Source organism: Carlito syrichta, unplaced genomic scaffold (assembly GCF_000164805.1).
Source record: "Carlito syrichta isolate Samal-C Ts95f unplaced genomic scaffold, Tarsius_syrichta-2.0.1 Scaffold306853, whole genome shotgun sequence".
NCBI classification, from domain to species: Eukaryota; Metazoa; Chordata; class Mammalia; order Primates; family Tarsiidae; genus Carlito; species Carlito syrichta.
Genome location: NW_007250949.1, coordinates 560,439 through 575,865, shown reverse-complemented (window position 1 = coordinate 575,865; position 15,427 = coordinate 560,439). Strand labels below are relative to the sequence as shown.

Below are 15,427 nucleotides of genomic sequence, written 5' to 3'. Positions count from 1 at the left end.
GAGTTTGCTGTCCTGTTCTGTGCCCTGTGACAGCTTCCTCAAGTCTCAGAAGCTGGGCCCTGGGCCCAGGGCCAGGTGGGGCACCAGGCTGTCACCTCTGTAGTCTGGGGCTGTCATCATAGGGTGCTGCTGCCTGCGGTGGTTCTCCCTTCCTCTGTGTGGTCTCTTCTTTCAGACAACCATTTTTAATTTTATTTTTATCTCATTCCTCCTGCTTTTCTGGTGATGGTCCCTGATTGCCTGTCTTGTCTGATAACTGATGGTCATTAATTATTTTCAGAGCCAAAAGCCAAACCAAATAATCAAAAAAATAATTAAAAGCCAAACCCGGTCTCAGACCAGTGTCTCTATTGCAGCCTGATCCCATCTAGAACCTCCTCTCCACCTCTTCCTTCAGCCTCTCTCCCTCCACTGTCCTGCCCAGGGGTTCCCCTGGGCCACACTGGCCTCCCTCCTGTCTCGTCTGCTTGAGGTCTCCCTCAGGGTTTGCTATCTCCAGCAGAGCTGGCTCTGCAGCCACTGGACCAATGCAAACAACTGCTGGGTCAGACACACCCAGCCTTCGTCTAACACATCTTGTCTTGTCCGCCTGAATTATCCTTTCTTTTTTTTTTAGTTTTTAATGTCTGATGCATGTGAAGGTCCCTGCTTGGATCTACTTTCTAAAGTAACTTCCCAAGCCCGCCTTCCCTTTCCCGCTTGTTAGAAATCATCCTCCGTACCCAGCTTCTGCTGCTGTTGCTTCCACTCCTGACCAGGATGAGCAGCCTTTCATCTGACTTTGCTCACTGTTCATCAGTTTCTCCCCTAGGGAACAAGTGTCTCCACACATTTCCAGTTGAGCAAAGAAACTCAAACTGGCTAACCTCACTGCTCCTTCACCGGAAGCATCTTGGCATAGCCAGAATGCTCCCTGGCCTGCCCCGGGCCATTTCTCTTCCACACGCTCTTAAAATGACTGACTCCTCTTTGCAACCCCTGTTGAGCACTCGGATGTTTAACTCTAGTCCTCTATAGACAAGCAGGCAACCAGCGCTGCCCCAATCGATCCCGTGGTTTTCTGTCTGTTCGATTGGATCCATTGTGTATGTGTGTGTGTTTTCCTCTGTATGTTTTGTTCTTAATTTTGCACGAGTGTTTGGCACATTTGCGCATCCTTGTGACAGAGCATCTGCTGTGCCAGGTGCATCCATCACCGGACCTCGCGGCCTTGAACCCTTGTCCTGTGCCTTGTCCTGTGCCTGCTTCTCCAAACTGAGCTGCAGGAGTCTGTGATTGCTTGTGTCTCCATGAGCACCACAGTGGTGCTTTCAGCTTCTGAGGCCCTCTGCAGATGAGTCCTGTCTGCTGTGTCCTAAGCTGCCTCCTCCTCTGTTCATACATGGGCCCTGAATCCCATCTGTGTCCGGGTCATTTTGTGGTCATTCCGCCTTTTCTGCACGTCTCCTCACCCTCGTCCTTGCTGCCTCTTTGCTTTGCCCTGAACACACCCACCTTGGAGGTTCCTGGGATTAGCCCCTTGGCAAGGACACCATGCTGGCCCGGCATGCTCTGTTGGCTTTGTGTATGCCACGCCAAGAGTCTGACTGTCTTGGGCCGCGGGAAGTGGGCTCTCATTAACCACCGGCTCCATGTTTGTCCCTTACTTGTGTTTTAGAGAAGGATGAGGCTGCAATTGAGCGCTCTCAGTTCAATGCCACGTCAGTAGCTGATGTGGACAAGCGGGTGAAACGGCGGCTACTCATGGGTAACACTTTTCTTCCACTTCCTTTGTCGTACTTGCACTTTGTGTGTGTGCTTGCGTGTCTCGGGAGTGTGCTAGTGTGTGGGTGTGTGTGTTGGTGTGTGGGTGCAAGCATGTATGTGCGGGTATGAGCGTGTGCATGTGGGCATATGTGTGTGTGGTGTGGGGTGTGCCCACATGTGTAGTCATGTGTGTCACGTGTGAGTGCGGGGGGCTCCACTCCAGATGTGAACTCACTTTTTCCTTTTTAAAGTTTTTACCCTCCATCAGACATGTTTGATCTTATGTGTGTTTGTAGCAAAGAACCCAGGGCAAGTGTCCCCTGACCTGTGCATGTACAGAGACCTTTGCTGTAAAGTTTTAATACTTGCAATAAACACCCACATTGCAATTAGCGTGCCCAGGATCAGCAAAGCAACACAGCCTCAGCCACAAAGGAGAGAGTTCAAGTAGAAAGGGGTCCAAGCAGCACAGTTCTTACCCATCTCCTCTCCCAGGAGGGAAGCCACCTGCCAGAACCTCGAATACTTCTCAGAGGAAGAGCCCTATAGTTCTCAGGTGCCACTCAAGGTGTCCTGGGAGACCTGCTGGTGGGGCTGATAGGGCCAGTGTGAGAGAAAACAAAGGAAGAGGGAAGAGAAAGTGACTGCTCTTGGAGAAAGCTCAGTCTGCACAGCAGAAAAGGTGCTTCCTCATTTATTCTTCCATCAGTCAGTTCTACAGTTCTGAGGTCGCTGGCCTCTGGGCTACACATGCTGCCCAAAGCCTCCTGCACGTAGCTGTAGTCGTCTAGGCTTGTCAGAAACTTCTTCATGGCTCTCAAATGGTTCGCACCAGTCTTGGCAGCTGTGAGGTCAGATGGTGCAACCTTCATTTCTCAGAGGAAGAGACTGAGGCTCACTGGCACTCTGACTTGCCCAGAGTCACACACTACCCCGCATAGCTGAGCTCAGCCCAAAGGTCATGGCTATGTAGACCATCTAAAATGTAAGGGTTGCAGGACCATATGGAAGTCAGAGCCTGTAGATCACAGAGAGGTCATCTAGTTTCGTGGTCCTCAAGTATCTAGAAAGGAAGCAGGAGAGAGGTCTAGGGGGATCACAGAGAGGGATGTGGTCTTGCGTGCTATCAAGAAGACTTGAGGTCTGCTCACCCCTTGAGGTCTGCTCACCCCTTAAGGGCTCTGAGGAGCAAAGGAGCTCATAGCCCTCATTGACGGTGCTCTGTGAACTGTAAAGTCCATGCTAGGCGGGACAAGTATGGCCCTGTTTCTTAGATAAGAACACTAAGGCCAGAAACATCAGAGCACTCACACAGGCAGATGGAACAAGCTCAGGCTGGAAGCTGCTCTCCACAGATTCTCTGGACAGGGCTATCTTGTTGACTTAGGCAGTGGGGTTAGCCTGGGAAGAGCTGGAAATGGCAGATGGGGTGGGCTTTGGGGCTTCAGCCTTGGCCACAGCCAGCAGGTATGACCACTACCTTCTAGGAAGGTATGAGTCAGCACTGTAAGCTTTCTGGGAAGTGGCGGGTGGCAGGAGCCCCAGAGTTGTCCATGTTTTGAGGCCATACTCAGGTCTCAGAGGACCCAGGGCCCTTGGCCTCACTAGAAGTGGGCATGACTGACCAAGGCCAGAGATCCAGAGCTGGACCCCCCAGGTACCTTGCATCCTTCCCAGGAAGAGGATAGGTGATAGGAGAGGACTGAGCCAAGTTGGGATCAAGCCAGTGGGGGGCTCAGGGGGTGGCGAGGTAAGGGGAAGGGAAGAAGGTCCTCTGCACTTGTTTATCTAATATTAGAGTCAGTGGTCTTGGAGCAGGACTGGGGGGATAAGAAGGGGGTACTCAAAATACAAGTAACCTCACCCTGGGCTTGGGGCAGGTTGAAGGAGCAGATCGGAGATCTGTGATGGCTCTCAGGAAGGGGACTAAGGAAATGCCTCCCCTACCTCCCATCTCTCTGATTATCAAAATCCCCCATCCTGCCCTCTTAGAGCCTGGCCTGCCCCAAGATGGAAGAGACATCTCTCTCTGCTGTTCTCCCTACAACCCTTACCACAGGTGGGCGGGGCCCACAGTCAGGGCCAGCACCGTGAACTAGGTAACCAGACTCAGACTTCTGTTAAAAGTTCATCTTGGGACTCCAAGCCTAGAGCACTGGTGAGCCCCTATCTCAAAAGCTCAGAATCCTTAGCACCTGTCTCTTCTGAGAACAGCCTTTATGGTAAAGACTTAGGATCCTATTGGACTTCCGGCTCTAACCTCAGGTCCCAGTGTGGCTGCTCTCACACCCTATTAATAGAGGCAAGGTGTCGAGAGTAAGGGAGGTGGACATCCCCATTCTGCCCTATGTGGACCCAGCATACCTGGGCATCACATACAGAGCCAGGCCCCTCATGGTGAGAGCAGCCTAGACTGTGAGAGGCTCAGAATTGGGTCAGCTTCATTTGTGAATGTTGTCAGTATTGCTGGCCTGTGGGAGAGAGCACAGGTGGTTTATCCCAGAAGATCCTGGGGCTGGTGGGTAGCTAAAGTCCTGTTTTGGGTCTGGGAGGGGAGTGGTGTAGGACAGGCAGAGGGGGAAGGACCCAGAAGCACGTGAGGAAGGTGAGACCAAGGAGTCCATGTCAAGGTCAGACCCTGGGCCACCAGCTCTGTAGGCTGTGCCCTTGACCGCAGCACTAGACAGCTCCCACAAGAGTTCCTTAGGTGCCCAGAACTCCATCCAGTGGCCATCTCTGTTGAAACCACAGGAGGAAGGACACTGGCTCAGAGAGGTTAAGTGGCTCCAGCCATACAGCTGGTCAGAGCAGGATTCTGGTTCCAAGGAGGGAATGGAGCACTCCACATAGTAGATGAAATTGTCAGTCTGGAGTGTGGACAGAGAGAGAGAATACCTCCAGAGACTGGAGACAAGGGGGCCTCCAGCAGGGTCCTGGGGCCACTGAGGGCCAAATGACCCTGCCCCACCCTTGGGTTCTCAGCTGTACCCAGCAATTGCTGTGTGTAATAATTAACCTGAGCACAGGTTAAGGACAGGGTAAGTTATGTTTACTGTAAGAGGCCTCAAAACATGTAAACAATTTTAGATTTCCATTAAAATCTGTTAAAATTTTTATATGTGAAGGTTAAAGTGATAAATTTCAATTATCTGGCAGACTTACGTGAAACATCTGAGTACCCAGCTAAGGGTACAAAATCAAATTTTACCGCCGGTCCCTGTGTAGTAAGATTGATGGGACACTTTGAGTCATATTTGTCAACTCCAGGTTTTAAATCAAGTACTTTTCCCAAGAGCTCACTTTGGGTGGATGGGGTATTCCTTTCCTATTACTGTTGTTAACAAATTACCACAATCTCAGGTGACTTAAAACAGCTCAAATTTATGATCTTCTGTAGGTCAGAGATTTGACCTAGGGCTCACTAGGCTAAAATCAAGGTTCCCGCAGGCCTGGTTCCTTCTGGAGACTCCAGAGGTGAATCCCTTTCCTTGCTTTCGCAACTTCTAGAGCCGCCCATATTCCTTGGCTCATGGACCCTCCTCCACCTTCAGAACCAGCAGCATGACAGCTCCCTGACCCTCCTCCATCCTCACAGCTTTCTCTGACCTGCCTCTTCTGCCTCCCGCGGTCACTTTTAAGGACCTTGGTGATCACATTAGGTCCATCCAGGTAATTCAGAATAATCTTCCATCTCAAGGTCCTTAATCACATCTGCAAAGTCCCTTTGGCCCTGTGGGGTTACAGACCCTAGGGATTAGGATGTGACCATTTTAGGAGGCCGTGATTCTGCCTAAAACAGATGGTTCAGCTTTGGCTGGAAGGAACCGCCACATATGCCCTCTTCACTGGCTCAGCCCCAGGACCACAAATATCCTGGCACAAGGTAGGAGTGAGAGTGTGGGGCGCACTCTGCCCACTTCAGGAGGGTTCCATTCCTTCCTCCAGCTGTGGTTCCTGCTCTTTCCTCAGGCAACCCCGGTGTGTCTTCAGCCCGCTCCCTCTGCCTGAGCTCTTCTTTACCAATACTGTTTCATCACCGCAGTTTGCAAAGGACTTCCCAAGTTGCTCTCCAGTGAGTCTCCCCACAACCCTGAGAGACAGCTGTCCGTACTTCACAGACGAAGCACCTGAGACACTGGGAAGGGAAGCCACACAGTCAGTAAGCAGCAGCCTAGGCCCAGGCCCAGTCTCAGGCCCCCTGAACTCCCAAGTCCAGGGCCCCAAGCCAGGAGCAGAGCAGGCCTGAGGCTAGTGGCTCTGCAGGCTCAGCAGCCATTGCCGGCTATGGTGTTCCTTCAGGCTGATATATAGAAAGTACTGAGAGTGTTGCTGGGCACATAGGAAGCCATCACTTTTTACCAGCTGTGTGACGTAACTGGCACTAAATTGGCAGATATCACAACCAGCCCGTTCCAGGGGTCCTGCCATTCCCAGAAGAGCAGAGGTGCCTGCTGTCTAGCCAGCAACCCCAGTCTGAGTTGACCCTAACCCCTAGCTCTCTCTGGTGCCCCATTTTCACTTCACCTGCCCTAAGAGCAGGTGCAAGAGTGCGTTAGAGACGAGCAAGCAGTGGCACAGAGAGGCAGCTAGGAAAGTCTCTCCCTGCACCCCTGCAGCTGCACCTTCCTGGCTCCCTGCACCTCTCTGCCTGGTTTGGAGTAGGCTCACCCTTCTCTGCTTCCTTTTGGGATCTGGCCAAGGGTGGATGCTTGGTGACACTTATAGAGACCAGAGCAAATGTGGACACTGCCTAAGAAGCAGTGCCTGGTCTGAGGGGACTCAGATTCTAGCAGGGATGGGGCCCCCTGAAACCCTCCCTGTCTCTCTGTACCATACGTGTTCCCCAGGCCATTGCCAGACAACGTAGGACCAGCCCCAGCACCCATGATTCCCTTGATGATCAAACTGCCTGGGCATCTCCCAGGAGGCAGGGTGAAGCTGAAGGAGCACCAGGGCAACCAGAGGAGAGGAAGAACTATGGCCTTAGAGCCACAAGGACTGGGTTCTGGGTCTGTCCACTCCCTAGAAGCTACTGTTGCTCAGGCACATTTCCTGATTTCTCTCTGAGCTTGTTTCCTCAGTTGTAAAATGGGGGTCATGATAGTGTGTACTTCCTAGAGTTGTCATGAGGATGAAGCAGGCTAATATATAGAAAGTGTTCAGAGTAGTACTGGGCACATAGGAGGCTCTCACTGTGTATCAGCTGTATGACATAGCTGGGCCACCAAGGTGCAAACACTGGACAGGGAAGCCACCTGGCATTGATTTGCAGATGAGCAGGCAGGTGGAATCTCGGTCTTTCTTGCCCCTCCTAGCCCTTTTTCCCCTAGCCCTCTCTCCTTGTCTCTCCAACCTTCCAGTCATCTTTGTCCTGCACACCCCAGCCAAGCCCCCTGGAAGGAAGCAGAGGAATCTGGAAGGAAGCATGACCACACTCGGGGCCCACTGTCCTGCTGGGAGACAGAGAAGGGAGGAGTGTTCTCACTGCAGCTCATGGGGCTGTAGCCTCATCCCTCTGAGCCCCGGGTTTTCCATCCATCAAATGGACATGATCCGCTTCACCTTACCAGGCTCAGATGAGCAGGAAGTAAGAGAAAGAATGGAAGGGCTGGCTCACAGACCAGTGCTTGGTTAAGGGTTGGTTCCTTGTGAGAGTTTTGGAAAGGGGCAGAGGGACTGGAGAACTGGAAGACCAGAGAATGCTGGGAGCCACTGTGGAAATGATGGTGGATGCTTAGGGGGCACAGGCTATGCCCTGCACTGTTCCAGCCTCAATTAGCTGCACAGCCACCTTGAGAGGCCTGGTCAGTGTCATTTCTCATCTGGACATGCTCACACTCCTGCTTCTCCCCAACCAACTGCTGGCTTCACTCCAGCTCCTCTGTCCACCCAGGGCTGCCTGTCTGAGCCTCCTATTCTGCAATCACTGTCTCCATGGCCCTGGGTCTCCTGACTTCACCAGCTTTATCCCAGCCCCCTACTCCACAAATCCACGCCCTTTTCTCTGTTCCTCGGCCCCTGCACTCTTAGCCTGTCCTAATCTTCCTGCCTCAATAGTTCAAGCCATCCATCACTCTACTCAGATGCCATCTTGAATGGTTCTGCCCAGCAAAGGTGGCCACACTTCTCCAGACCTCACTAGGCCTTCCCCACCCCACCCCCACTGCTTATCCTTTCTTTGTCAGCACCCCAACTGGGGGTCAGAAGCTGGGTCTGTGCCAGCTTAGTGCCCTCTCAAGGTCCAGCACATGATTGAAGGCTTCCTGCAGGAGATGCCTGGGCATGAGTGGGAGGCATCACTGCTCAGATAGGCCAGTATCCAGCTCAGAGAGAAAGAGCAGTACCCGGAGCCTGGATGTGCTTGGCAGTGGGAAGGAGCTCAGGCAGATCTGAGTGCTAGTGAGGGAGGTGATAACACAGGGCAGTTCCCCGGGGCCAGGCACTAGCAGGAGGACCAGCCAGAGGAAAGCAGGAGCACCCCCTTTTCTCAAGTCCTGGGCTCATGGGATTGGGCTCTTGTTAGAGAAGGATCAGATGGTCAGTCTGCACCATCATTGGACTGGCTCAAGTGTGGCTCTTCTCTGATCAGCTGGGACCCCCAGTCAGGCTGAGGCCTGAGTTTCTGCCCTTAGTTTTAGTCTCTCTCTGAAACACACAGGACTGGGGCTGGTAGAAGGAGGTGGTTGATAGCTACTTAGCTATGCCAAGAGGTAGAGTGTAGGGTGGAGTCACAGTGCTAGACAGGGCTTATGAGAGAAGAGGGGCAAGGCTTTGACTGGGCCAGAAAGGGAGACTGAGGCTTAGAGGGAATGTGGCCCACCCAAGGCCACCTGTGAGTTGGGCAGAATCAGGGTTCCTGGGACTTGGGCCCTGATGTTTTTTAGGACCAAACCTGGCTGGAGGAGTCCCTCTGCTGGTGAGGCCCATAGATAAAAGGTGACCCTGCCCTTTGCTCACTCCCCCAGCTTGCCTTACATTCAGTGCCATCCTGGTGGGGACTGGGCAACATGACCCCCTCACGCTCCTTCTGGGCCTCAACCCTCATCTGATGTCCAAATACCCAAGACCATATCTCAGTGCCCCACCCAAGTTCCACTCCCCTGGACTGACCCATCTTCCTTCTGGTCATCTGCTTTGAGAAGACAGCCAGCGCCATCTTTCTTGGGCACAAATCTAGATGGGGACCAACCCTGCCTTAACCCTTTCCCAAGTTCTTTGGCCACTGGTCCACGTGGGCCCCAGAGCCCTTCCAGATGTGACCTCTGTGCCCTCTGTCACCTTTTTATGCCATTTTTGCTGATCCAGTCCTGGCCTCCTGGCCCTGCCAGCACTCAGGTGGGCCCTGGTGTGGTATTATTGATTGTCCGCTGTAGCCACAAATGGAAGGTGCCCCAAGCCAGTGCAATCCTCCATTCATCTGCGGTCTTTGGAGGAGCCCCAGTCTCCTCCAGCCCACTACTGCCTCTCCAACTTCTCTCTAGCTGACTTCAGCTACAGGCAGGCCAGGTAGTAGCTAGAGACCAGGTTTAGCTGCTGACCGTTGACTGAGATATAGCCAGTACCTCAGAGCAGCTTGGAGCTTCCTGAGGTGAGGGTTCCTTGTCTGACCCAAGGAGTTGGCGTGGTTGCTGGTTGCTCATCCGGGCTGTGTTTCTGCTTCAAGGGTCATGCATTTGTCCTCACAGTAGAGACACCTTTGATTGGAGTTTTGCTGCAGGCAGACAGTGACTCCTCTTCCTTCCTGGCTTGTCCTGAGCCACGTTCTGTCCTGGCTCCCTAGTCACTAGCTGCGCCAGCACACCAGAGCCAGGCATGTCTCAGAGCTCCAGATTCCCAAATGTAAAAAGGGGTTGAGAAGACACTAGATGCATAGTGCCTGGCCCAGTGTGTGGCACATAGTGGATGCCCAGTCACTCTCCCTTCTTTCCATCTCCTTCCTGGCTCTTAACTTCTTCCTAAGATGCTCTGGAATGTGTCTTAGCACCTTGATGGCAAGTTCTAGACAGTGAGGCAAGAGCCTGCCTGACCTTGATCAGATCGTGTTGGTGGGCTGATGGGAACCCTGGAGAAGCAACGGGATTAACAAGTGCCTTGCAGAGACTGGCCAGTCGTCCACAGCTCATGGCCTAGAGCTCTGGAGAAGGAGAGAGGGAGGACAGATACAGGCCAGTTTTACCCTGCCCCTGCTCCCCTCTGATGTCATGGAGTAGGAGGGGTGAGGGTGGGTCTGTACTGCTGCTAAAGGCCCCACCTGGAAGCATAGAAGTTTGTGCTCAGGTGCTGGACACTGCCTCCCGCTGCCCAAGTTTGTCATTTAATCTGTCTCCAGCTAAGTCCCCAGGGCAGCCAATAGGAATCTCTGTTGAACAGCACTAGGCAAGACTCTGTGAACCTAGACACATTAAATGTACCCGGCAGTTTGCAAGGGTGCTGCTCAGTGTTACAAACGAGGAAACTGAGGCTCAGAAAGGTGAAGCAGCTACCCAGTTCCCTCTACACCACACCACACTCCCTCCAGGGACAGGCAGGTGATAGCTCTACCCCCCTGCACTTTGCACAGGGCCCGGCATGGGCGTGCTTAGTGAATGTTAGCTGCCATTGGTAGGGTGCTCTGGGCAGGAGAGTCTGACCCCCAAACCTCCCCAGTCACACACAGCTGGAGGGGCAGCCCTGTGCACAGGAAAAGTGCCTGCCCAGCTGTATGACCTTGCCCCAGCTCCTTGCCCTCGCCAGAACCTTCTGTGGAATGGGCATGATGCTCCCAATTCACCTGTGCATGAGGGCCCTCTGGTGTGCCCTAAGCACCCTCCGTTGAGGAGCCAGGATAGAGGCAGGAAGCAAAGGAGTCAGAGGGCAGGAAAAGACTTGCTGCCAGCAGCCATGTGCCTGCTACCTGCTTTAATAGAAAAATAGTCCTCTGAGTGGACGGGGCACTCAAGACCCCTCAAACCAAATGAGACTGTTCTCAGGGTCTCTTTGTCTTGCTTCTGGGTCAGCATCTTCTCCGCTCCTGGTGCCATCTCCCTCAGGCCTCCCTGCAGCCTCCCTTGCAGACCTACAGGGCATTGTCCCTGGGGTCCCAGTGGCTTCTGCTTTCCAAGCACCGGTGTGGCACTCCCATCCACAAACAGCCATGTGAGAGAGTGGTTTGCAACACTCCCAATGCATCTCTGGAATTGTGAACCTGCCCAGTGCCTCTGGAAGATAGTTCCACTGAAATGTGCCTCACAGAAACCCCTGAACAGGGCAGTTCCTGGGTAGATTGAGGCCCACAGAATGGTGCAGGCCTGTGGGCCTATACTTCTGCACAGCCAGACTGAAGTCAACAGAGGGCCTCAGTGGGCCTCAGAGTAATCAGGGCCACGTGCTGAAAAGGCAGAGTCCAGGACACACGGAGACTGCCTCAGAGGCCTGGGAGGCCCTTTGAAGATTGGGGGTGCAGGGGTCCGTGGCCTCAGACATAAATTGTGCTGGTACTGGATGCCGGGCAGAGCCTTCCAAGCCTCCTTTCTCTCCTTCTTAAGCCTCCTTTCCCACTTTCTCCTTGGGAGCCTCCACATTGTCAGGCCTGCAGTCCTGGCCTCCACAACCTCCCTTCATCTAACTGCACTGGCCTCTTCCCCATCCCTGCCACACATACACACTGCTGTTCCAGCATGTCCCCCAGGCAATCCTGGGCAGGCTCATCAAGCGCCCACCCTCAGCAGATGACTCTCGGGAGTGGATGCTTGCCCAACTGGAGGTAGACGAGCTATTCCTGGCAGAGGTGAGAGGCAGAATGCAGGATCAAGGTCAGGGCCCTGGCCCTCGGCAGAAGGGTCCCCACTCCAGCCCTCCCTGCTGGCTGACGGAAGGGAGCAGGAGAGGCCACACTATGCCCGGCACAGTGCCAGGCACAAGCCTGCTGCACAGCACTAATGATGGGCCACAGGGTGTCCCTCAGGTGACCAGGACTACCACACCAGGACCTTGCCAGGGAGCATGGCTTTTATCCCAAAGAGATGGGAGCCATGGGAGACTCAGTACTCAACTGAGGGAAGAGGGACAGCAGATCAGCTGAACAGGCCCGTGGCTGACCCACTTCATACCCGGCTTCATCAGGTTCCAGTGGCAGGCAAGTAGACCAGCCCTGACTGGGGCCTAGACAGTCCTGTCACCAGGATGGGACTTCAAGGAACAGGGAAGATGAAGTCTCTGGGGGATACCGAGCCCACACCAGACCTGCTAGGATCAGAGCCTCTGCAGTGGGGCCAGGCCCTGCCCCGTTGACCTCCGCGATATTCAGGGACAGCACAGGTGGGAAACTCGAGGCCTAAAGAGGAGGGAATCCCTTGCCCTGAGTTCTTCAGTGTGCTGGGAGCTGAGCCTGGACCCATGCCCAGTTCTCCTTATGAGGCACCATAGAGCGCTCCACCATGCCCTGCTCTGTGCAGTGCTGCCCGGCCTCCTCAGCCAGGGAGCCCCTTCACCCTCCAGCCCCGCCCATTTCCGTTTCCAGCTTGCTCTCCTAGTGCCCTAGATTCCAGCTGTTGCTGGAGGCATCTCCCTCGACAGAAGGTTTCATTTGGTTCCTTGTGGGGCCTCCAGAGTCCCTGCCCATTAATCCAGTCAGGGAACACAACTCATGAGGCACCTCTGCAGTGCTGGGGCCACCTTGACATGCTCTGCCTGCAAGCGTGAGGTTGACAGCAAAGACCACCACACACATAAACAGCACTACCTGGGGGTCAGAAGCCCAGGGTGAGGCTTAAGAAACTTGTAGCAAATGGGGTGGGGCTTCTGAGTCCTGAGGAATTTGCTAGGTTAGACCAAGGAACCCCACAGAACCCCCGCTTGGAGTCTGGCAGGGCATGGACTAGGAGGTGCACAGTGTGAGAGACAGTCAGGCTCATGTGAGAAAGTCAAGGTCTGGGCTTAGTGTCTGCTTCCTCCTACCCCGTGGTAAACTGTGGATGCCTGAGGCCTGTCACATTCATGTCTATAGCCCGCCCCCTCCCGGTCACCCTGCATCATGAAATTGACCCACCCATGAGACCAAGGGCTGTGTCCAAGGTACACCTGCTGAGCACAGAGCAGTTCAGGAAATAATTGGTGAATGAATCAGCAACTGCTTTCAGGTGCTAAGACTATATACAGAGGTTCTAAGAAATGGCACCAAGAGTGAGCATGTTGTGTCACGGTCACAGAACAGTTTACAAAGAACTGCCACATCTACTGTTTTGTCTGGGCCTTGTCATCTCCATATTACACGTGGGAAACAGACTCAAGAAGCAAAAGGACTTGCCCAAGCTCACGCAGTCGGCCTGTGGAACCCTGTTTTTCTGATTCCGTGGCTCATGTTTTATTCACTACATTGTTGTTGAGACTGCCCTTTAAGGACCTTGCTGGATCCTGCCCCAGACCTAGGGTGCTACGGGCAGGCAGTGCCAAGCCAGAGGCGGCTATACCCAGGCCCTCCTGTCCTTCGCCCACTTCCTTGTCAGAGCCCTGACCAAGCTGCCGCAGGGCCCAGTGGAACATCTTTCCTCCCTACAGGACCTGGCCCAAAGCAGGAACTCTCCCAGGGAAAGACCAAAACCTGGGCCTTTTAACTGGCCTGAGGTTTTCCCCTCACACTTCAGAGCCGAGCCAGACCCATGCCTAGCCTCCGCTCCCCTTGCCGCTCTAGCCCTGTGGGGTAAGACGGTTCTCCCCGCTGACTGGATGAGGAAACCAAGGCACCAGAGGTGTAGTCATAATCTGCCCCTGGCCACCAGCTCTGCAGCCTCACCATGAGCTGCCCTGAGGATCCCCTGTAGACGGCCCAGCTCTCTGACCTGGTCTGATTCTCTCATCAGCCTCGAGTGTCATGGCCATGGGTTCAAATACTGGCTCCTCCCAAGAGCCATGTGACCTGGACACAGGGCCAGCTTCATGGATATACAACCTATGCAGTGGCCCAGGACCCCGCCCTCAGAAGGACCCATGATCAGTTCAATGTTGTGCTGTCTCTGCAATTCTTAACAATGTTTTAACAAAGGCACTTCATTTTTATTTCATACTGGGTCCTACAGATTATGTAGCCAGTCCTGTCCGGACATGTTACTTCTCTGAGCCTCAGTTCCCTCTCTACTTTCATGCTTTCATGCCCTCTGTCAGGCCTGTTGAGGTTAGCAGATGAGAAGGTGCTTTGTCCTCACCAGAGGGCTGTGCTGTGGGAGGTTTTGTTCCAACCATTTCTTCAGGTAGAGAGGGAAAGCTTCACAAAGAACGCCAGTAGTGCCTTCTAAAAGCTGGGACAGAGACTAGAGGATTCCCAGATCCCTAAAGGAAAGTCTTTCTTCAGATCCCTGGGACGGAGCTCTTTGAGTCTGAGCTTGGCACTCTTTCCCTTCCCTTTACCCAAGCTCTGGTGGCATTGTCCTTCCCGAGTGTTTCTGGGGAGTGTAACTCACGGGGCAGGCCTGCAGAGCCACACTGTCCTTGGCCCCTGGGAGGGGGTGAGGATTGGGATGGGATCCAGCAAAAGCCACTGAAGTGAGAAGGAGGGAGGCCCAGAGCCCACTCCCCTTCTCTCCCCTCAGGGCGGAGATGCTGCTACTGTAGCATCCAGGTCACATTTGCTGCTTGCATTTGGGCTGACCCTGTCATTAAAGTCACCTGCTGTAGGGATAGGATAGGCCTGTCTGTTTTCTTAATCTCTCTGACACAGCAATGGCCTAATAACTGGTCTGGGTGGCCTCTGGTCTTGAGGGACAGAGGTGAGGCTGCTTTTTGAGGCACTCTGTTATGGGGGCGGGGTGATGCCCAGGCTGGTTGCCATTGAAGGCAAGGGGGCCTCCTCAGCAGCATCCAGGGTCTCTGCTTGGTCCAACCTGTCCTGTCATTGTAGCCTTCCATCCTCTACCCCCACTTCAGCCCGAAGGACCTCATTAGATGGCATTGCTGCTCTCCCCGTGTGTATTGCATTTTGTAGTGAATTGGCCTCAGAACAATACAACTGGCATGGGCATGGCAGAAACTGCCATCCTTGTGTTGTAGAGGAGAGACAGAGGCCCAGGCGAGAGACTGCAGGCTGCTCATGGTCCCACAGCAGGAGGGAGCACAGGCTGAATGCAGAGCTGCTGTCTCTGCTCACCCCTCCCAGCCTGGCACAGTGTCTGACACAGTGTCCTGGGGAGCATTGACCCTTGGTGTTGTTACATGTACCCAGCCCAGTGTGAGACAGTGGCCTGGAGGAGGGGCCCTTGGGGTCTGTGATGATCACATAGGATAGAGGTGGCCTGGCCCAAAAGGGCAGCAATAAGAGCAGGGGGTGGAGTTGGTAGATGCTAAGGAATCAACAAGACCAGGCCCTGGGCCCTGTGGTGGTGGGGTGGAGGGAGGCGGGCTCCTGGGATCAGCTTGGAGCAGATAGGGATAGCATTCCTGGAGACTGGGGGAGAAGCTGTTAAGGGAGGAAGATGAAGAGTCAAGTGCCCGTGGCCATCAGGCACATGCTTGGTTGCAGGGCCCTGGAGCTTCAGGTGGGCCACTGCCCTCAGGGAACTGTGGGCATTAGAGTTAGATGCAGCAGATCCCATCTGGTTCTGCCACTTGGTCTGCGCAGCCTTGGACTGAGTCCCTGATGCTCTGCACCAGTTCCTCGTCAGGCAAGTGCAGGGCATTGGAGCTGTAGAGTGGGGGTATGAGACATGGCAGG

At 54.0% G+C, this 15,427-nt stretch overlaps 1 protein-coding gene across 1 annotated transcript in view; it reads left to right on the top strand.

The window, feature by feature from the left end:
- The window catches only part of SCUBE1 (signal peptide, CUB domain and EGF like domain containing 1), an 80,547-nt gene that overhangs the window by 19,834 nt on the left and 45,286 nt on the right, over positions 1 to 15,427 (top strand). The window contains 1 exon segment of the mRNA XM_008063462.2: positions 1,658 to 1,747. Coding sequence (XP_008061653.2) covers positions 1,658 to 1,747 — 90 coding nt within the window.